General features: G+C 42.3%; 1 protein-coding gene across 1 annotated transcript in view; it reads right to left on the reverse strand.

Moving 5' to 3' along the window:
- XDH (xanthine dehydrogenase) overlaps nucleotides 1-17102 on the reverse strand; it is a 143750-nt gene extending 126648 nt beyond the window's left edge. The window contains exon 1 of the mRNA XM_033939065.1: nucleotides 16821-17102. Within this exon, the coding sequence (XP_033794956.1) occupies nucleotides 16821-16874 (54 nt within the window). The 5' untranslated portion in view covers nucleotides 16875-17102. The remainder of the gene's footprint in view (nucleotides 1-16820) is intronic.
- Nucleotides 17103-23899: the final 6797 nt, after the last annotated feature.

Here is a 23899-nt window from a genome sequence, read left to right on the forward strand (position 1 = left end):
AGGCTGCTGCACACTGTGCGGATGGTTTCATGGATGGATCCACTAGCACACCCAAGTCTCTCTCAAGTCTGGTGTCTTCCAGAAATCTCCCCCCCCCATTTTATACTCGAACAACGGGTTCTTTTTCCCTATGTGCATGACCTTGCATTTATCTACGTTAAAGCGCATTTGCCATTTGTTTGCCCAGTCCTCCAGCTTATCGAGGTCCCTTTGCAGTTCCTCACACTCCTCCCTGGTCCTAACTCTGGCGCAGAGCTTGGTATCGTCTGCAAATTTTATAACCTCACACTTTGCCTCCGTTTCCAGGTCATTGATAAATATGTTGAAGAGTAGCGGCCCCAGCACCGATCCCTGCGGCACACCGCTCGTGACTCCCCGCCAGTCAGAATATTGGCCCTTTACTCCGACCCTCTGTAGTCTACCTGACAGCCAGTGCTTGATCCATCTGTGTACATCCCCGCCCACCCCGTGGTTCCACAGCTTCCTAAGCAGCCTTTCATGTGGCACCTTGTCAAAGGCCTTTTGAAAATCGAGGTAAATGATGTCTATGGGTTCCCCTTTGTCCACCTGACTGCTTATTCCCTCAAAGAAGTACAGAAGGTTTGTCAGGCACGACCTTCCCTTACAGAATCCGTGCTGGCTTGTCCGCAGTAGGCCATTTTTCTCGATGTGCTCGCAAATGCTGTCCTTGATCATTGCTTCCACCATCTTCCCTCTAACTGAAGTCAGGCTCACCGGCCTGTAGTTCCCGGAGTCACCTCTCGATCCCTTCTTAAAGATAGGTGTGACATTCGCCAGTTTCCAGTCCTCTGGTACCTCTCCAGTTTTCAAGGATAGGTTGCAAACATGCTGGATTGCGCCCGCTATTTCCTGACTTAGTTCCTTTAGAACCCTTGGGTGGATCCCGTCCGGTCCCGGTGATTTGCCGCTTTTCAGTCTGTCAATCTGCTTGAGGACATCCCCCCGACTTACCTCTATATGCCCCAATCTTTTGGCCTGCTCCCCACTCATGAGCTCCTCTGAGTCCGGTATATTGGATGTGTCCTCGCTCGTGAAGACCGACGAGAAGAACGTGTTCAACCTCTCAGCTACCTCTTTATTCTCCTTAATCACTCCCTTCCTATCCCCATCGTCCAATGGCCCCACCTCCTCTCTCACTGGTTGCTTCCCCTTTACGTAACTGAAGAATGCCTTGAAGTTTTTCGCCTCCCTGGCCAGCCCCTCCTCGTATTTCCCTTTTGCTTTTCTAATCTCTCGGTGGTATTCCTTTTGGCATTTCCTGTGCTCCTGGTGATTTTCCTCCGTTGGATCCCTTTTCCATTTCCGGAAGGACACTTTCTTGTCACTGATTACCTTCTTTACTTCATGTGTCATCCAAACCGGGTCTTTTGACCGCTTGTTCTTGCGGCCTTTCCTGAAACTGGGGATGTACAGTTTTTGCGCTTCCTGCAGTGTGTCCCTGAGAAGGGTCCAGGCGCTCCCTACAGTCTCCATCCTAAAGCCGTTCCTGAGCTTCCTCCCCACCATTTTCCTCATAGCAAAGAGCACTAAATAGGGTAGTACTGGTTGGGAGGGGAGAGACAGAAACAGCAAGAGAGGAAGTTGGAAGGCGAGAGAGGGGCATCCGCAGGGAGGTTGAAGAAGAGAGAAAGAGATATGCACCCACCGGGGAGGAGGATTGGAGGAAGGGAGGAAGAGAGAGAGAGAAGCATTAAAAAAGTACAAAGGATGGGGAGGGGGGACCAAGGAAATAGGTGGCATATGGGTGGGGCTTTGGGTGGTGCGTGGGTGGAAATATGGGTAGATTATGGGCAGAACTATGGGTGGAGTGTGAGCACGGTCATGTGTCCCCTTTTTTTCTTCACAAATATGGTAACCCTAATAAAAATGGAGAGAAAATATATATTTTTCTAGGAAATGCAAGCTGAAAACAGTAATAGCATCATAATTTATCACTGAAAGAGAGGTACTGATGGGGACAGGGGGTGATCGGTTACATTTTGAAAAGTATTACTGATAGTTACAGTTTTAGTGATAGAGTTAGGTATGTTTGGGATTTTGTAGATAAGACAGAAAATGTAGCTGTCTCTATATAAGAGAAACCATCTCATGCATTTTTACTGTGAAGACACTATGATTTTACGATAGACCATAAATTCCATTATCTGGGTTTTCAGGCTGCTTTGAGAAATCAGAAACGAAACCTAACAAAGTTTCATTTACTGGAAAACATGTGATGTTCCTTATTTCGGGAATCTTTCCTATCTCTGTACAGGACACTAATAATGCGCATGTACTATTGATAAGAACTTTGTGGAACGAATAACAAGGACTGCAACACTGCTGACTCCCAATCTAGCTGTGGCGAGTTCTGTGCTACATCTGGATTATCTTCGCGACTTCGTATAGCCATCGGACTGATTTTATAACTCTGTGTTTATGTGTGTTGTTGCTTTCTCGCTTCACCCACTGAATGGAGACAGCCAGGAGTAATTATGTTTTGGAGGGTGATTTATTTCCCCCGGGACTCTGGTGAGCCCCGTCAATCATAAATATAGCCCCCTACTTAGACTTCCATGGAGAGCTTGACAACTGCAAAAAAAGCCGACAAATGTAAAGATATGGAGGAAAAGACAAATTCAGATGACTTGTTCTTTATATGCATGGAGCGGGTTTGCATGCCTGGCACCTCCAGTATATGCAGATCTCTCTCATGCATATTCATTAGGGCTATCCTGAAAACCTGACTGGCCTGGGGGTCCTCCAGGACAGGGTTGGGAACCACTACTTTAGAACACATTTGCAGGGAATCTTTGAAAAAAAAGAGGATCCAAATTGTAAAATACCAGGCCACATCAAACTGCTTCCATTGTCTGTATTTCACATGAAATATCATGAAATGTTCCCTTCAAAACATCTTTTTTTCTCTATTGTGAAAGTACAACTGTAGAATCTTAATTCTATTGGTAAAATGAAAAAAAAAAAGAGAGCAGCAAAGCCATTTGTTTAGTCCCTTCTATTTTTGCTTGTTCCAGTGAGTTCAAAGTCATTCCAGTTTCCACTTTTCCAGCCAAAATTTCTTATCCGGAAGCTAATAGATTTTATATCTGATAGATCACTTAAAGAAATCTGTAGTGTTTCCACCGTATATTAGGCAAAAAGCATTTAGACTGACAGATTCTTAAACTTGGGGGATTTCAATATTCTAAGATTAGAACTTCTAAGATTATTTTCAAAACTTTTCATTATTCCTCACATAGCGGATAAATCAGTTAAAATAGTAGCAATTATTCTTCAAATCACGTTGGTCTCAGGCTTTGGTTTTAGGTTCCTTCTGTCTTCATCGTGGCATGGCTGGCTCCTGAAGGTAAAATAGGTGCAAGAGGAGCTGGGGATGAGATGTCAAGTCTGACACGGGTGCAATTTTTTTTTACAACAGGAGCAAGACTTTTCACCGCTCCCACGGGGCGGTAAAAGGTCTTGTCCCCATTCCTGCGGTAAACCAGTTGCAAATATCTCCATTCCTGCAGATTTACTGCAGTGACCATGGTTTACTGCGGTAAATGAACCCTATGTCATTCTCTAATCCAGATGTTAGACAGATGCCTACACTATATCCGTGCCAGTATCCACATACCTAACAAGACAGAGATGAGTTTTAATTTTTGCATTCATATCTGCTCGATTAGGTATGCAAGCATTGGTGCTGCATATTGCAAGTGCACACACAAATCTGCATCTGCCCCACCTCTGTCCCCAGACTGCCCTGGCACTGCGTATATTGTGCCAGGGTGGTCAAAGCTGATAATCAAAAATGCTACTGAATATCGGTGGCCAGCCCACTCCACATGATTTAACTGAGCAAGAGCCTCTCCTGCCTAGTTACATCATTTTGAATATTGGGCACATTGCATCTGCCTATGGTGGCAGATGGAAAAGAAATGACGCCACCCCCAAACAGCTGCAGCATGCTGTACAAGCAGTGATTCACAGTAACTAACTTAGCAATTTCAGAATTGCACCTTTGAAACACTCCTCTCTCATTTCTCTTCTTAACCACAGACACAAAGAATCTACACAATACTGTACATACACACCTATAGTGCTGTATAGTAACCAAGTAAACGTAGCTAATTACTTGTAAAGAAGAACAGGATAACATTTGTCACTTTTACTGAAGTGCTTGCCAATTTTTTTACTACTTTTACCTAGTTACATTTGATGCTTGCAGTTAAAAGTAAAAGTGGAAGGGAGAAATACCTCAGTAAACCAAATGAAAACTGGGTATGGAATTTTGCAAATCTCATCATGCAAAGTGTTGTTTCATCTTTAATTTTGCTGTTCAGTGAATATAGCCTATAAGAACAGTGGAGTTGCCTGTGTTTGAACTGGTTAGATAAGCAGAGATGAAGCTGAAGCTGGTAGCAATTTTTGATGAACAGACATTGTAGTTGCGATACTTTCACTTTTTAATCTAATCTAATCAGAATTTCTGAATTGCACTTATCTAGTACAGGTTCAAGGCAATTTATAAGATAAGAGGCCCATGCAGTGACATGGGGTAATAATTACATGACATTGTAGAGGAAGGTTACATTGTTCCAAGACGCTTTCCAGAAAAGGTAGGACAGATTTGCTGTTTTGGGGGCTGGACAGGCCAAGGAACAAGGAGATACAATATCATAGAGGAAGATTATACACAGTTGCTGAGAGGAGATAGTTACAGGTTCATCTTTGGATTAAGGGGCATGCAAATGGGAAAAAAGGCCAGGCTAGTTGCCAGTTCCAGGTTTGGAGAATAGGCAGAGTTACTGAATTGAATCAAACAAATATATTTTAAGTCTTTTCCTGAAGGTGAGGTAGTTCAGTTCTGTTCTTATGGGTGTTGGAAGGACATTCCAGGTTCTAGTGGCAGAATACGTAAAAAGGGTGTTGAATATTCATTTATATTTCACTCCCTCGGATGAGGGGATGATCAGCTGGTGGGTGGTGTTAATCATGGTTGAGGTGAAGAACAGATGGATTATCTGTTCTGGTGAGTTGGTGTTTAGTGTATAGTGCACGATGCAGGAAGTTTAAACAAGATTTGAGCATTTATGGGTAGCCAGTGAAGCATGTGGCAGTAAGTAGAGACTGGATTGTATTTTTTTAAGCCGAAGATCAGCCGAAGATTGCAGTGTTCTGAAACAATTGTAACTTGTATGTTTGAGAGAAGGTTATGCCCGCGTAGAGTGAATTGCCGTAGTCTAGTTGTGTTAAGACTACTATTTTGACTAGAGTAATTGTTGTGGAATTAAGGTTTGATCAGTCTCAGTTGTTTAAACTGTAGAAAGTTTTTTACATAGGTTGGAGATTTGAGGTTCATATGAAAGTGTGGAGTCTAGCAGGATTCAAAGCATCTTGGAAGTCTTTTCATCATTTATTGACACACCAAAGGTTAAGGACAGGCTCATGGGAATGGACTGCATGGCACTGTGGAACCATGGTAGTTTGATTTTGGTAGTGTGTAATTTTAGTTTAGTTTGTTGAAGAATGCCCAGGAGTAGACTTTTTTCAATGCATTTGAAAGATTTTGGGGAGGATTCCCTAACATCACTATAGAGTGGAATCAAGAGAAAGATGTCATCTGCATAGGACAGCAGGGTGGCAGGTCAAAACCACGGAAGACAAAGGCGCACGCCGACAACTGAGTGCAGCGCGGAGGCGCACGCCGAAGAAAATAACTGTTTTTAGGGGCTCCAACGGGGGGTGTGTGGGGGGAACCCCCCACTTTACTTTATACAGATCGCGCCGCGTTGTAGGGGTTTGGGGGGGTTGTAGCCCCCCACATTTTACTGAAAACTTCACTTTTTCCCTAAAAACAAGTTCCTGGAGAAAAAGTTCCTGGAGAAAAAGTCCATAGTTTGTTTTTGAGAAAGACATGGGGAAGCCACTGTTTGCCCTGTATCGGTAGCATGGAATATTGCTACACCTTGGGTTTTGACCAGGTACTGGTGACCTGGATTGGCCACCGTGATAACGGGCTACTGGGCTTGATGGACCATTGGTCTGACCCAGTGAAGCTATTCTTATGTTCTTAACAATTGAAACAAGTCATTAAACATCATAAACCTGAAAAAAACTGTGCTATAAGGAAACACAGCCTGCATTAACAGAGGGAGGCGCCTGAGCTAGGGATTCCCAAGACAAAGTGCATAACATATTCAGATGGAACTCTTAGAAAGGCTGGTCAAGAAATCATAAATCCAGCTTACTAGTACTTATTAAGGTAGACAATCGGCGAATCAGCAACTCACAGGTCAGGTTCCAGAAATAAGAGCATAAGAATAGTCCCGCTGGGTCAGACCAACGGTCCATCAAGCCCAGTAGCCCGTTCTCACAGTGGCCAATCCAGGTCACCAGTACCTGGCTAAAACCCAAGGAGCTGCAACATTCCATGCTACCGATCCAGGGCAAGCAGTGGCTTCCCCCATGTCTCTCTCAAAAACAGACTATGGACTTTTCCTCCAGGAACTTGTCCAAACCTTTCTTAAAACTAGCTGCACTATCCGTTCTTACCACATCCTCTGGCAACACATTCCAGAGCTTAACTATTTTCTGAGTGAAAAAAATTTCCTCCTATAGGTTTTAAAAGTATTTCCCTGTAATTTTATTAAGTGTCCCCCAGTCTTTGCAAATTTTTGACAGAGTGAAAAATCGATCCACTTGTACCCGTTCTACTCCACTCAGGATTTTATAGACTTCAATCATATCTCCCCTCAGCCGTATCTTTTCCAAGCTGAAGAGCCCTAACCATTTTAGTCTTTCCTCATATGAGACGAGTTCCATCTCCTTTACCATCTTGGTCTCTCTTCTTTGAACCTTTTCTAGCGCCACTATATCTTTCTTGAGATAAGGAGACCAGAATTGAATGCAATACTCCAGATGAGGTCGCACTATGGAGCAATATAGGGGCATTATGACATACTTAGTCTTGTTAATCATCCCTTTTTTAATAATTCCTAGCATCCTGTTTGCTTTTTTGGCTGCTGCCGCACATTGGAAATAAGGTTTCATCGTATTGTCTACGATGATACCCAGATCCTTTTCTTGGGTGCTAATCCCCAAGGTGAACCCTAGCATCCAGTAACTGTGATTCAGGTTATTCTTCCCAATGTGCATCACTTTGCATTTGTCCACATTAAATTTTATCTGCCATTTTTACACACAGTCTTCCAATTTCCTACGGTCTGCCTGCAATTTTTCACAATCTGCATGCGTTTTAACAACTTTGAACAGTTTAGTGTCATCTGCAAATTTAATAATAATAATTTATTCTTGTAAACCGCCAAAGCCATAATAGTTCGAGGCAGTTTACAATGGGAAGTACTGGACAATCAGTGAAAAAAATACAATACAAATCATCAGAAATACATACTGATAAAAAAGATAAAAAATTAAAACAGTGAATCATTAGGTTATAAATCGATCAAACAACTGTGTTTTTACTAATTTTCTAAAAATAAAATAAGATGGAGCACGCATAATAATATTACCCAACCAGTCATTAATTTTACCTGCCCGAAATGCAAGAGTTCTATCCAGAAATCTTTTAAAGCGACAAGCATTTACTGTTGGGAAAGCAAACATATGGATTCTTCATGTAGGCCTGTTAAAATGGTCTAGAAAAAAAGTGGGAGACCATACCAAATATTGATTTAAAACAGACACAGGAAAATTTAAACAAAACTCTTGCTTCCATCGGTAACCAATATAATTTTTGATAACAGGTAGTAATATGTTTCCATTTTTTCAAACCAAAAATCAGTCAAACTGCTGAATTTTGAATAACTCGAAGTCTTTTCAGTGTTTTCTTATATGTGCCCAAGTAAATAATATTGCAATAGTCAAGCATACTTAACAAAATGATGCTACATCAAAATATTTTTTTAGTTTGGAGTTTCCATAAGACCGAGAAACATTTTCTGACTAGCAAATCTGTATGTTCTTCTAAAGTGAGATACTGGTCCAATGTCATTCCCAAAATTTTTATGGACTCACCTCACTCGTCGTTCCAATTTCCAGATCATTTATAAATAAGTTAAATAGCACCGGTTCCAGTACAGACCCCTAAGGCACTCCACTGTTTACTCTCCTCCATTAAGAAAAATGACTATTTAACCCTACCCTCTGTTTTCTATCCGATAACCAATTCCTAATCCACAACTGAACTTATGCTACCTATCCCATGACACTTTAATTTTCTCAGGAGCCTCTCGTGAGGAACTTTATCAAAAGCTTTCTGAAAATCTAGATACACTATATCAACTGGCTCACCTTTATCCACATGTTTATTCACACCTTCAAAGAAGTCAAGCAAATTGGTGAGGCAAGATCTCCCTCGGCTGAACCCATGCTGACTCTGTCTCATTAAATCATGTTTGTCTACATGTTCTACAATTTTATTTTTTATAATTGTTTCTACCATTATGCTTTACCAGTCTGTAATTTTTCGGATCTTCCCTGGAGCCCTTTTAAAAATTGGCGTAATGTTGGCCACTCTCCAATCTTCAAGTACTACAGACGATTTTAGTGACAAGTTATGGATCACTAACAGCAGGTTAGCAATTTCATGTTTAAGTTCTTTTAGAACCCTGAGATGTATACCATCTGGTCCTGGCAATTTATCACTTTTTAACTTGTCAATTTGGCTCAGTACATTTTCCAGATTCACCGAGATTTACAAGAAAGAAGATTAGCAAACGGTAACAACCGTATCTTTCTTTCTTGTATAATCCCACTCTATTCCTGGACAAGTGGGATGTAACAAAGCAGTCCCATAGTGTCAGGGTGGGACTGATATGCCTGCTGCCAAAACGAAGGAACCAAAAGCAGCATTCTGCTTGGCTGCCACATCGATCCTATATAACTTTGTAAAAGTATGCAAGGAGGACCAGGTAGCACCTCTGAAAATCTCAAGAGAAATCACTGATGACTCTGCCCACGAGGAGGAAACACCTCTAATAGAATGAGCCCTCACAGAAAAAAGGGGCTTCTTTCTGGCAGTAAAATAGGCAGATGAAATAGCCATATGGATCCATCTCAAAATGGTGGCTTTTGAATATGGCCTGCCCTTATGGGCAGGACCCACCAGTTTAAACAGGTGGTTAGATACCTGAAACTCGTTCATGACCTCCAAGTACTGCAACAAAAGTCTGCGCACATCCAGCAACCTCAGAACCTCATGGTTGATTTGAAAACTTGAGACCACCTTCAGGAGAAAGGAGGGAACAGTGCGCAGAATCATGCAGGAATCCATAATCCAAAGATAAAGCCTAAAGCCTGAAGCTAGGAAACCCTGTGGGCTGAAGTTATAGCCACAAGGAAAACTGTCTTAACAGTGAGATTTATTAAGGATGCCTGCTCCAGAGGATCATAGGGCAGACAAGCCAGCAACCGGAGAACTAAATTGAGATTCCAAGGTAGACAGGGTATCCGCAAGGGGGAATGAAGCCATAATGCGCCCCTAAGAAACCTGACAACATCTGGAGGAGTGGCCAAAAAGCCTCTCAGAGGCTTAGGACCAAAACAAGAAAGACTGGCAATCTGAATTCTCAGAGAGCCAACAGCCAGACCCTTTTCCAGCCCGTCTTGAAGGAACACGAGAATCAGAGGTACCAACAGCAAGGTCCTCGTACTTCTAGACACACCAAGATTGATATCATTCTAAGTCTTCGTATAGTAACCAGGGTTAAAAGTTTAAAAGTTACCTGAGTGAGAAAAACAGGGTTTAAAGAAGATTTTAATAGGTTTTTAAAGCAAAGAAAATCTGGAATGTAAGACCTGTGGATTTTTTTCCTATTTTGAGAAGTTTGGTTTGTGTATTTTTTTTGTACTGGTGCAGTTTTGGTATTCTGTTGCTGATCTCCTGCACAGGTTTGCTGTCCTAGTGCAGAGATCAGCATCAGCTGCTTAAACATTCTAACTGTCAGATTTGACAGTTGGGAGGGTGACTTGGATCTGTGTGCAGGTAGTTTGGTTTCTGTGCCTTGTGAGAAGGTAATTATAGCCGGTTTTATTGAATTTTGAATAGGAATTGGAGGTTTTGGTTGAAGTTGAGGTTTGATATATAGATTCTGGTATTTATCCAAGGGTGAAAACATTTATTTCTGGCTGATGTGAAGAATTGTTTTATCTGTGAAACTATTTGATGCTAGAAATAGTCTGTGAGAATCTTCTGGGAAGTGTTTTGAGAGATTCTCTGAGTGACAAATCTGTGGTGCTGATTTTTGGAAAAGATTTTATGAGAGGTCCTGTGACAGATTTCTGTGGAATGTTGTGAGGGAATACTGGTGAAGCAAGGTTGTGAACTGCATTTGAAACCTGATTTCTGGAGAAATTTTCAGTCTCTGTGGAATAAGTCTGTGGTGCTGATTTCTGGAGAAGTTAATGAGATGTCCTGTAACAGATTTCTGTGTAATGTTGTGAGAGACTTAGTGAAGCAAAGTTGTAAAACTGCCTTGGAAATCTTTTTCTGGGAATAATTTCTGTAAAGTATTTGGGAAAAGATTTATATGCATGAAATGTTTAGAGGAAGGATGAGTTTTGTGATTATATATAGGATATTTTGAGGAGGGAAATAGTATAGGGAACATCAATTATCTGGGTTTATTTTCCTAGCATAGAAAGTATTTTAGGCAACTGTGGGGTTATTAGATTTAGGATAGGGTTTTTCTTATTGATTTGGTTTTAGTTAGAGTAGTAGGTTGGTTTCAGGAAGAGAGAGTCTGCTAGCAACAGTGTGCCAACGTGGTACCCCTACACAGAAAGGACAGAAAGCCTCAAATACCCTAACCTGAAAAAAAACAAAGAACTATACATAGGGGAAGTAGAATTTCATTGTCTAGATTTGATATACAGCATTTATTTATTAAATTTTATTTCTATTTTAAATTTTGAATCCTTAGTGCTTCTTTATATCTATTTTGTTTATGGTTTAATTAACATTTTTATTTACAGGTTACATTACATTTTATTATTATACTAGTGTTTAAGCCCGTTACATTAACGGGTGCTAGAATAGATGTGTAGACTTTTAGGACAATGGGTCGCTGAGGCATTTCTTTCTTACTTACTTTATGTTTTTTATCTCTCTTCCTGCCCCCCTTTCTTTCTGTCTCTGTCCCCCTGTGTGTCTCTGTCTCTTCCCTGGCCCCCTGTCTTACTGTCTCTCTCCCTGGCTGTCTATCAGTCTTTCTTTGTTTCTGTATCTTCTCCCTTCGCGAGTGTGGGGCAGTTGTAGGCACACATGGGCACTCCTTCCGGCCACGGACATACGGAACACGCAGGTAGGAGTGCGCATGCGCCGCTTAGGGTTTTATTATCTAGTCATTAAGCCCGTTACATTAACGGGTGCTAGAATATATGTGTGTCTGTCTCCCTCCCACTGACTCTCTCTCTCTCCTTGGCCCCCTTTCTCTGTCTGTCTTTCTGTCCCTCTCCCTGACCCTGTGTCTTTCTTTCTTTTTGTCTCCTTCCCTCCCGCTGTCTGTCTGTCATTTTTTCCCATTTCCCTGTGCAGCAGCATTTCCTTCCCACTTCCCTATGCAGCAGCAACAGCATTTCCCTCCTATCCCCCCCTTTCCTGTGCAGAAGCAGCAGCAGTATTTACCTTCCCCTCCAGGTCCCTGTGTAGCAGTAGCAGCATTTTCCCCCACCCCCATTTCCCTTCTCTTACCGCGATCTGGCCTGCTCCGTTAGGCCCCTCCCCTTCTTTTACTGCGTTGTCCTGCTCGATCTGGCCTGCTCCTAACCCTCCCATCCGACAATCCCACCGCCAACAAACCTCCTGGCTCCAGCCGCGTAGGCAGCACTTTAAACACGCTGCTTCGCAGTCTTCTACTGCCGATTTCCTCTCCCGCATCTGTCTCCAATGATGTCATCAGAGATGCGGCAGAGGAAATTGGCAGTAGAAGGGCGCAAAGCAGCGTGTTTAAAGTGCTGCCTACGCTGCTGGAGCTGTGAGGTTTGTGGAGGGTCAACGGGCGGAGCGGGGCTGCTCTCCACTACTCAGTTGCTGCCACTGGAATGCAAACAGGGCCGCGAGTGTGGGGCAGTTGTAGGTGCGCATGCACACTCCTTCCGGCCATGGACATACAGAACACACAAGTGGGAGTGCGCATGCGCCGCTTATGGTTTTATTATAGAGATAATACACTTCTTCCTTCGTATTCGCTGTGATAGGGGATTAACAGAACTGCAAATACAGAAAAAACACGAATAACTTTTTCATATGTTATTTGCTGTTTTCTAGTAAAAACCATCGTGAATATGGTGAAACCACGAATAACATGGTGGGAGACCTGGCCTGTTCCTTAAGGAGAGGCAAAACACGGTGAAGAAAGTGCTGGAATCAGCGATTTTCTCTGTAAACACTTAGAATCGAGGATTTCTCTATGCAAGCTGATGTAATTTGGTGGGAGGGGCCAGCAAGCTAAAAACTGTGAATAATCAAAACCACAATTGCTGAAACCACGAATACAGAGGGAGAAGTGTATTTTTATGTAATTTACTCCTTCTCATGGGGAAAGGTATCAAATTAACCCTCGGTGTTCACGTCTACAAAATAAATCTTGTTTCAAGAGGGATACCTTTTACCTCAGTCTGAGAAGGAGGGGGTTACAATAGGTTTTCACTGTTGACTTATTTTTCCTGCGCAAGAGAGTAGCTATCATGCCCAAAGAATAACCTCAGCAGACTAAGTCCATGCACTAAAGAGCCAGGCCTTAAGACCAAAGTGGTCCAGATCCTGAAGCACAATCAGGACGGGTCTTAAGCAACCTGGGCCAATCAGAGCATTAGTCTCCTCCCTAGAACATCCCAGATGCACCGGGAAAGGAAGGTCCGCCATTTTGAAGAGGTGAGCCTGCTGACCGGAGGTAGGAGGCATCCTTTCGGTTGGCCTTTGTAAACAAAGTAAGGGGTGGAAGGGGGGTGCTGAGGTACAATGGTGGCAGGGGAGGGAGTGGGCATCTCCCCACTGCTGGGGGGGATGTCAGGGGGGTTGCTGGTGGTAGACATGTGGGTCTAGTAGGTTTTGGGGGGTGTTGGGGTGTTTTGGGGGGCTCACCTTGACCTATAAGGGAGTTATGGTAATATGTTTATGTGGCACCCTTTTTGTAAAGTTTGCAGCAGTGCCCTGTCTGGGGGACCAGTCCATCACTTTGCTGGCCTCTCCCACATCCAAAAGGTCTTGTTCTAGGTGTTTTGAATTTGGACGAATTTTTGGATGAGAATGAGGTATAAAAATAGATGACTTAGCAATCTAGATGATCAAACAGCTGGACATACAGGTAGATGGTTCTCGAAAAAAAAAAATTGGGGGATGTATTTTTTGAGAATGGACTTTAGACACTACTGACTACTGGCTTAGGCCCAAAACGGACTTAGACATATTTTTTTATTATGCCCCTCCACAACCTAGGAGGCAGAGATGTGCTAGTTCTGGGCTGTTGGCCTCTTTGAGCCATATTTCGGTAAAGAAGGCAAAGCCTACGTCTTTAGAGTAGATCAATTCATTGAGCAGCATGAGTTTGTTACAAATCTAGCATTGATGTCTATGCATGGAACTGGAGTAGAGGATCTTTCATGGGTGTAAAGGTTAGTGATTGGGACTTGCAGAAGGTCAGTGCATTTGGTGAGGTTTGTGTTTCTTTTTGTTGGTGGGGCAGTTCCCACAGATGGTTGGTATTTGATAAGGAGTGTGACACATGTGGTCAGTGGAATTATGGGTAGGTGGTTAGATATTTTTATGTGGTTTGGAATTCTTGTGAGCTGACCAATGAGTATGAATGGGATAAAATGGTGCAGGGAGATCATCTCCTAGGTTTTAGACGCCTAGTAGTAAAGTGATTTCATGGACACTAACCTGCACATCTGGTTTTGAGCTGTGGTTTCTTCAGAGGTGGTGCTAGCCCTCTGTTAGGCAGATAGCTTCATGCACTGCTGCAGCTTTGGGGGGGAATTTAGGCAGAGCTTTTGGCTTGGTCCTTCTTGGTCTGCATGAAGATCCACACAAAGAGCCCCTTTGGCAGGGCCCACTGGTGGGAGAGACCCGCCTGTCTGGTGGCCCTTTGACGGGTTGAAGAAGGCCTAATCCTGAAGGGGTGGAGTTTGTTGCCAGCAGGAGCTGGGGCAGTCAGTCTGGTGGGGTAAGAGGGAAGATGGTGGCTCCCTGCCTGCTACCCAGCTGATCGGGAGTGGAGTATTATTTTAGGCCCTTAATTTTTTACTTTTACTTGAGTAAATTTTTAATTTGTTTATAATAAAATTTTTTACTTTTACTTATGTATCAAAATATGCATTTACCTTTACTTTTACTTAAGTATTTTAACCAACACTGCACATATACGAACATGCCCACTCATGCACACACATACAAACATGTGCAGACATATAAACATACAGGCACTGACAAACATACATATATACCAACATGCAGAGTCATACTAACCCATAAAGACACATACAAACACAGAACAGAAATACAGTCAAACCGCAGTTTGTGAGTGTTTTGCAAGACGAGCAAAACAGTCCCGCAATTTGTAACTCATAAAACGAGTGTTGTCTCGATACATGAGCGCGTACGTGTGCAAGCACGTCACACACGCACGTCGATGATCGTGATCCTGGCCAGATCCTGACTTGGCTCAGCAGATTTCCCACCCCAAGCCCCCCAAAATCTGTTTGGGAGAGGGAAAGAAGGATGAAAGCTAATGCAGAAGCACCAGTGCACAGCCTATGTGCACATCTTACACACACAACTTCTCCCTCACACCAGCCAATTTTGGGGATGTGGAACGAATCGTTCGAGTTCCTATTACTTCCTATGGGGAAATCCGCTTTGATATACGAGCGCATTGGATTACGAGCATGCTTCTGGAACGAATTATGCTCGCAAACCAAAGTACCACTGTACACACAAATAAAACAGAAAGAGATAACATTACATAACTTTATTCTTCTATACCGCCACAATCAGACTATTTCTAGGTGGTTTACACTGATGAGAGCTGGACAATCAGCGAAATACAAAATACAAATAGCAAAAGTACAACATATTTCTTAAGAATAGTCAGAGTAAAATTATTGTAATTAATATAATTTCTCTTAGGAAATGAATCTATCAAACAATATAGTCACTCACAAGGATCGGAAAGAATTCTCTAAAAGCTATGCTTTCCCCACCAGTTCTGAACAATGGAAGTTAGAAAGAATTATGCATAACAGATTAAGAAATGTCTGCTTGTCCATTTTTCTGGGGGCAAAATAACTCTCCAAAAATTAAAAAGGGAATAGGTTGAAATTTGGCTTGGGGAAACCCCAGTAAAAAGACATTGAGTTTGGAAAATGGGCCAGATCAAGCTGGGGGTTCCAGACAAATAAGCCTCTTCCTCCAAACCCCCCCCCCCCCCCAGATTCCTCAATGCATTTCTATGGGAGAAGCCGTTCCAGCTCTGCAGCATAGAAACTTTCATGCAGTGAAACACAGTAGAGGTTTCCTCCTTTCGAGCTGCATCTCCCACATTCTCAACTCACCCCAGCTCTCAAATTGCATCCACTCCCAAAACTGCCCTAAACTCATATGGTTTAATTATGAAGCATTGCTGCCTTAAAACATAAAATACTAACAGAGTTTGTGTGGCAAACCCTTCTCTTAATAGTACAAACTACTTTCTTGGGGGCTTACCTTTGCCTCAACAGCACTGCTGCCCTGCAGGAGCAGACGGGTTTTGTTCCGAAGCCTAACATCAACTTCTGAGGCTGGCTGGGGTTTTCACAGCCTCCCAACTGTACCCCCCCCCCCCCCCCCCAGCCTTGTTTGGGGATGCATCCATACCAGGTTTGCCATCTGTGACTTATTGCTCTGATGATAATGGGGGCACTAGATTAATAAGGTGGAAGGAAAAGCTTGGGCTCCTTGTAATGACCAATTCCACATGAGTTAGAATCTGGCTGGCTGGGGTGGAGAGAAGTGTTTGAATTTTTAAAAAAATTAGGTTCAATTATGAGGGGGGAGGGGAGGTAATTTTATTATTACATATTGTACAAGGTATTTGATTATATAATAGGAAGGAGTGGGAAGGGTGGGAGATAAGACAATATCATTTGCACTATTGATGATTATTAAGTGATATACTTATTGTTAATCTGTTTTAACATATTGACACACTTATTGTAAGTTTGAAAATGAATATAGATTAAAAAAAAATTTTTTTTAGAGAAATTGTGGTCGAGTTGGTTAAAGAAGAAATTGATCAATGGGACCAAAAGTCCACCAGCAGCTGCCGCCACTGGAAACCTGCCAAATATGGATGTGCACAAAAAAAAAAAAACCCATCCCCAAAATCACAGCCAATGCAAACCCAACCAAGAGGACTGTTCCCTTTCTGAAATGAACTTACTAATTATTTTTTTTGCCATAGAATAGCCTTGAGGTTTAACAAAACTGTACTTTTACGCTTCACACTGATTCACTGATTGATTTTGGTTTTGGATATTTTTCTTATAAACTGTGCAAAACGCCTGAAGACTGCTGAATTCACTGCTCTCTGCTTTCCACATCAAAACTGTCCCCGTAAAGCCTACGAAAATGTTTTTGCTAATGGGCACAGTTTGAAAGAGGAAACTGAATGCTTTAACTCTTTTGTACAGTCCTGTCACTGTTCTTAGATGTTAACGCTGATCAGGAGAGAGTCAGAGAGCAGAAAAACGGACAAGAAAATGAAATATCTGCAAGTAATACAAAACTGAGCAAAAACACAGCAGCGACATCCATTTACCTTTTTGCCATTCACAAAGAAAACCAGCTCATCGGTGGTCATTTCTGGCACCATCGGTCTAGCAATCCTTCTGCAGTTACCAGAACAGTAGCTCCAAAAATCCTATCCTAGGTGCGTTTGACTTATCAGCCGATTAATAAGGACACCGAGAACAGCTGCTTGGTTGTGTGTGAGATCAGTAATTTATCACATACCTAATAATCTAGAAAATAATCATGATCGTGTAGGTTTGAAGCACCAGTCTCTGATTTCCACCTATAAGAGAATGGGAGCTGTGATCCACCCCTGTTCAGTGTCTGAGCAAAGGGCAGTAAACAGCAGATACTTCAATGGCACTGAAGCATTATGCTCTTCTTTTCTAGAAATCTCATCCTTTCCTGGAATCTTTTAGCCTCTCTTTAAGAATGTTTCTGTTCCCCACAGTCTTCAAAGAATTTTGAGCAAATTTTGCTGAGGGGCAGAGAATAAGGTGTTCTCTTTTACTCTCTCTCATTTCCTTCAGAATCTACAATAACTTTAATACAGTAAAACCTTGGTTTGCCAGCATAATTCGTTCCAGAAGCATGCTTGTAATCCATAACACTCTTATATCAAAGTGAATTTCCCCATAAGAAATAATGGAAACTCAGACGATTCGTTCCACAACCCAAAAACTTTAATGCAAAATACTGTACGTACTTATATTGCAAGACCTCTCTCTTTTAGAACAGTCACTACACTCCTGCAGTGTCAGAGAGAGAACCATTGGCTCAGTTGTGATGATGTAACACTTGTATACTGTATGTACTCGTATCGCAAGACTTTGCTTGTTTAGAACAGACACTACACTCTTGCAGCGTCAGAGAGAGAAGAACCATCGGCTCAGTTGTGACATGTGTATACTGTATGTACTTGTATTGCAAGACATTGCTTGTATATCAAGTTAAAATTTTTAATAAAATGTTTTGCTTGTCTTGCAAAACGCTTGCAAACCAAGTTACTTGCAATCCAAGATTTTACTGTAACCGCTTTCAGGGGATGACATAATCATATACAAACTGGCAATAAAGGTTTATGATTTTTAATATATTGACTTTCTGTGGTACAACCAAAAACAACTTACATATTAAGATATGAGGGGCCATAAGAACATAAGAATAGACTTACTGGGTCAGACCAATGGTCCATCAAGCCCGGTAGCCTGTTCTCACGGAGGCCAATCCAGGTCACTAGTACCTGGCCAAAATCCAAAGGGTAGCAACATTCATGCTACCAATCCAAGGCAGAAACAACAAAATCTCCCAAACCCCTAGAGAAGAAACTGAGATGAGAGGGAGAGACCGCTGGTAGAGAGGATCCACTCAAAAGAGAAATTAATTCAATTAAATATTACTAAAATATATAAGAGAGCCCTCAGTCACACATCCTTCCTCCAGTCTCCCGGAGATAACGGCTGTCACTGGTTTGCACCCAGAAAGGTGTCAACTGTGAAACATCCCCGGGCTCTCTTGTGAATTTTGGTGATAAATAACACAAAAGTGCAAAGGAGTGCATACAAAATCAAAAACACCCTCTCTACTAGTGGTCTCTGCCCCTGATCCAGGGGGGCCAAATGAGGAAAGTTCAAGTGTCCAAATTCAATAATAAAGCCAATGGAAGATACTTAGCTTCTCAAGAAAAAACAGCCAGCGGGTAACCAAGTGTCCTACGGGACTCCGTTTCGGGGGTAGACCCCCTTCTTCAGGAACGGCTGGCTCAAGGCAAGAGCCCCAAAGTCAGCGGGCTGTAGCAGATTGGCAGTGAAAGAAAATGGCCAATCTTTCACTGCCAATCTGCTACAGCCCGCTGACTTTGGGGCTCTTGCCTTGAGCCAGCCGTTCCTGAAGAAGGGGGTCTACCCCCGAAACGGAGTCCCGTAGGACACTTGGTTACCCTCTGGCTGTTTTTTCTTGAGAAGCTAAGTATCTTCCATTGACTTTATTATTGAATTTGGACACTTGAACTTTCCTCATTTGGCCCCCCTGGATCAGGGGCAGAGACCACTAGTAGAGAGGGTGTTTTTGATTTTGTATGCACTCCTTTGCACTTTTGTGTTATTTATCACCAAAATTCACAAGAGAGCTCGGGGATGTTTCACAGTTGACACCTTTCTGGGTGCAAACCAGTGACAGCCGTTATCTCCGGGAGACTGGAGGAAGGCTGTGTGACTGAGGGCTCTTTTATATATTTTAGTAATATTTAATTGAATTAATTTCCCTTTTGAGTGGATCCTCTCTACCAGCGGTCTCTCCCTCTCATCTCAGTTTCTTCTCTAGGGGTTTGGGAGATTTTGTTGTTTCAGTCATATTTTCCTCTCCCATTTTTCGGGTTCATTCAGAACCAATCCAAGGCAAGCAGTAGCTTCACCCATGTCTGCCTTAATAGTAGACTATGGAGAGGTTGTGTTAAAACCAGTTAACGCAGCTGGTTTTAAGACGGGTTCTTGATAGAAAAATCCAGTATACTATTAAGGTAGACATTGGTGAAGCTACTGCTTGCCCTGGATCAGTAGCATGAATGTTGCTACTCTTTGGGTTTTGGCCAGGTACTAATGACCTGGATTGGCCACCATGAGAACGGGCTACTGGGCTTGATGGACTATTGGTCTGACCCAGTAAGGTTATTCTTATGTTCTTATTTTTCCATCAGGAACTTGTCCAAACCCATCTTAAAAACAGCTGCGTTAACTGGTTTTACCACAACCTCTGGCAATGCTTTCCAGAGCTTAACTATTCTCTGAGTGAAAAAAAAAAATTTCCTCCTATTGGTTTTAAAAGTATTTCCCAGTAACTTCATTAAGTGTCCCCTAGTCTTTGTTATGTTTGACAGAGTGAAAAATCGATCCATTTGTACCCGTCTCGTACTCCACTCAGGATTTTGTAGACTTCAATCATATCTCTCCTCAGCCATCTCTTTTCCAAGCTGAAGAGCCCAACCAAGAAAAGAATGATATGGAACCATGCAACTTACTAATTATTCCACACTTTTCTTGATACTTTTCATTTCATAACATTGAAATGAAGTGTCAAGAAAAGTGTAGAATAATTTGTAAATTTTATGGCTCCACATCATTCTCTTCTTGGTTGGGCTGAGAACTTTTCAGTTGCCCCTCGCATTGAGATGTCATAGTGCTTCATTCCACCAATGCCTAAGAGCCAATCTCATTGGTGATGTCACAGTGGCTAGGTTTCCCTATACTTCTGCCCATTTACTAGATCCATTTGCCTCATTGAAATGGAAAATGTCAAGAAAAGTGTGGAATAATTTGTAAATTTCACAGCTCCACATCATTCTCTTCTTGGTTGGGTTCAGAACCTTTCAGCGGCCCCTCGTACTGCAGTTTGATAAAATGGGGTCTTTATTAAATCCTCAGCAAGCAAAGTGTACAGCCTGTTTCAAATGACAGGCAGCCATGTAGAATAGTGGATTATTTCAGAAGTCACTGCAATAGCAAGTTGCTAGAATAGTTCATGGAAAAGACATGTTCAGTATTGCTTAATCTAATCAAATCTACAATTTGTGAGTTGCTCTATGTCTAATTAGGTTCAAGGCGATGTACAATTCAAGTGATAGGTAAAAAAGATTTAAGGAGCAAGGAGGAAAGGGAAAACCAAGGAAGTAAATAGGTTAAATATTAGTTATATGTTAAAACAGAACTATTTGTTATATTTCTGGAGATTTTATTTAGTAAGCCTATAAAAGGAACACACTAGATTTCACATATCATGTAAACATACTTTTGAAATTTTAAGATATAAAATAGAAAGCTGTAAACCCTAATAACAGGCAAGAAAGCAAGCAGGACTAAAACCAGGAATCTGAACTGCTGGTTAGATCTCACATAAAAGAAGCTAGCTGCTTTTTTTGATTCACAGGACGCCTAAGGAAAAGGCAGGTCTTTTTCTCTTTTCCTTCAACAGATACAAAAGCTCTTACAACTGAGATGTCACCAAAGTTGTTGCCCCCTCCCCCACTCCATCAGCCTGTGTCCAGATTGAAAGGTAAGGGACTGGTCCCGTGTGCAAGATGTCTGAAAACTGAATCGTTCACGAACGAAGTGGAAGGCTTGAGACAAGAGGTGGCAAGGCTGAGAGGCATCCGTGGCAATGAGAAGCACGAAGGTGGTTTGAAAGGTGTGGTAAAAAAGCAAATTAAACAATGTAGTCTCCGTTGAGGGTTATACACGTAGCCCAGCGCGTTTCCAGTTTTTTTCCTATCATAGGAAAAAAAACAGCTTCTGAAAAAACTGGAAACGCGCCGGCAACAAGAGGGCATCCGTTGAAAATTAGGGGTGGGAAATTTCAAGGCGACACCAGAAAATATTTCACCACCGAAAGGGTGGTTGATCGCTGGAATGATCTTCCACAACAGGTAATTGAGGCCAGCAGCGTGCCAGATTTTAAGAAAAGATGGGATTGGCATGTGGGATCTCTTCATGGAGGTAGTTAGGGGGTGGACCGTTAGTGTGGGCAGACTAGATGGGCCGTGGCCCTTTTCTGCCATCATGTTCTATGTTTCTATGACTAAGGGCTGCTTTTACTAAGGTGCGCTAGTGTTTTTAGCGCTCGCTAAACCCATGCTATGCGGCTAGAACTAACGCTAGCTCAATGCTGCTGGCATTAGCATCTAGCGCACATAGCAATTTAGCGTGCGCTATTCCACACGTTAATGCCTTAACGTGGCTTAGTAAAAGGAGCCCTAACTGTATAGCCCTCAATGGAGGCTGCATTGTTTAACTTGCTTTTTTTACCAAACGTTTCAAACCACTCTCGTACGTTGATTAAATGCTTCTTCAGGCATCTCCAGTACAGGAGGAAAAGAAACACTGTTGAAAGAGGACTGCTGAAAAAAGGTCACCGGAGCCTGTAGAACCAACACCCTGACTCCACCTTCCCTCATACTGAGGAACCAGTATGCAGCCCTGAAAGGAGGGGAGGCCAGAACATCCCAGCAACAGTAGAAACTGGGCTCAAAATCCTCAAAGTCGCTGAATCAGTGTTGAGCTTTTATTGCCACAGCCGGCAATAAAAAAAACCCCTAATGCTGCTTCATAAGGTGGGGAGGGGTAAATCATTTCAGTGCAACAATATTATTTTTAAAAAAACAAACCAGAAGCAAAATATAAACAGTTATGTTCCATATACTTGAAAAAATGTGACTGCTATACAAGTCATTTATGACCAGAAAGATGAGGTTCTACCTCCAAAAATTTTACAGAAAACTGGATGCATGGAGAGAGGGAGAGTAAGCTGAGAAACACAGAGAAAATGTATAACCTTTTGGAAGACAAAAAGAGGCAAGGTCTGCTTCGGAGGCTAAATCTGAACTTCTAATCTACCGCCCACATTCCCATCTGAGTGAGAGAGGCCTAGAGGAATCCGAAGAGATGCAAAACGATGCAGTCAGCCAGACTTGAGCCATTAAGGTGCTTAGCTTGAGTTTCATTGCCACCCAAACTGTTTCAGTTTGTGATCCAGCCTAAAATGACTTCTCACTGCCTAGTTCATCTTTCCAAAGGGCCAACAACTGACCCCAGCCCCATGTAGTTAGGCCTCTATCAGTAGAGCACTAAAGAAAACAGTTGCTTCAGTTGAAGCACCAACTAGACTGGATAATCAGGGTTGGCCCAATCATTAAGCAACTGTGTTTATCACACATGGGCCTGCTTTGTGGCCCCCATATTTCTACTTCTACTGTCTTATGCAAATAAGGCCTCACAATGCGTCTCTGTAAAGGGCCCCACATCCCTCTGCATCTTCCACAGGCAGCCCCTGGGACAAGCCTACCTTAATTTGTTAGTTAAATTTTATTTTGGGCTTAAAGCTTTCAACTAGAGACTAATTAACTGTTGCTGACGTTAAAAACAAGCCAGAGGTGATCACATGCCCTTATGGACTTTGTTTAAAAAAGTTGTTCTGCCTTGTGCTCAAGTTCATTTCCTGCTGTCAAATTATCTTTTCTGCTAACGTCTAACCTAGACACACATGGTGCAGAGACCTCAAAACTAAGAACATTTTGGAGTTCCTGCTTCCAAGCTGAACAATATAAGGTAATGGAGGCTGGATTTCCCTGCAACTCATCAGTCAGGAGAAGCCCCCTCACATAATTAGAGGACATTCAGCCACTATCCTGATAGCTGTGCAGCTTAAGTTAGAACTGCTTCTTTTCTGGCCTAACTTTATCCTCATAGCCATCCAGATAGTAGTTGAATATTACTGGCTATCCATAGAGTTAGGTGGGACACCCACACTCTGTGTTCGCTCTGCCCCAGCACTGCCCAGAAAGTGCCAAGATGGTCTGTATGAATATTCGGCCACACTATCTACTAGGTTCCATTATAAAATAGGCTCTTACCCCTAAATTCTATAAAGTACATCTATTTATTTAATTTTCTATATCGTTCTTCCAGGAGAGCTCAGAACGGTTTACATGGGTTTATTCAGGTACTCAAGCAGTTTTCCCTATCTGTCCCAGTGGGCTCACAATCTATCTAATGTACCTGGGGCCATGAGGGGATTAAGTGACTTGCCCAGGATCACAAGGAGCAGCACGGGTTTGAACCCACAACCCCAGGGTGCTGAGGCTGTAGCTTTAACCACTGCACCACACTCTCCCCTAAAGTTAGGCAACTACATTGGCATGTCTAGCCAATGTAGTTGCCTAACTTAATTAATAGGCTTAGTCATTGCTGATAATGGGCAATTAACAACTTATATTTGGCATTAATTGGACTTAATTGAAGGTTAGATGCTCAACTTATTTATTCCATTTTTTAGCCCACCCTCTAAAAAGAGCACAGAATGGGTTACAAGTTCACATACACAATATAAGTCAGCAATACAATAGTTATGGTATGGATTACAAATAAGGATAAGACATAAAATACAATATAGGTACAGTATAGACAGCCCCCGAGTTACACATGCCCAACTTAAGTATAACTCTTACTTATGAACGCGGTCACTTCTTCATTTGATTTCATTGAGCAATATTTCCAGTGACCTAGACTCCTCCATTTCTCCTGCAGCAGATTCAGGAATGGTCACATTAAGAACAGTTTG

Source organism: Geotrypetes seraphini, chromosome 3 (assembly GCF_902459505.1).
Source record: "Geotrypetes seraphini chromosome 3, aGeoSer1.1, whole genome shotgun sequence".
In the NCBI taxonomy this organism is placed as follows: Eukaryota; Metazoa; Chordata; class Amphibia; order Gymnophiona; family Dermophiidae; genus Geotrypetes; species Geotrypetes seraphini.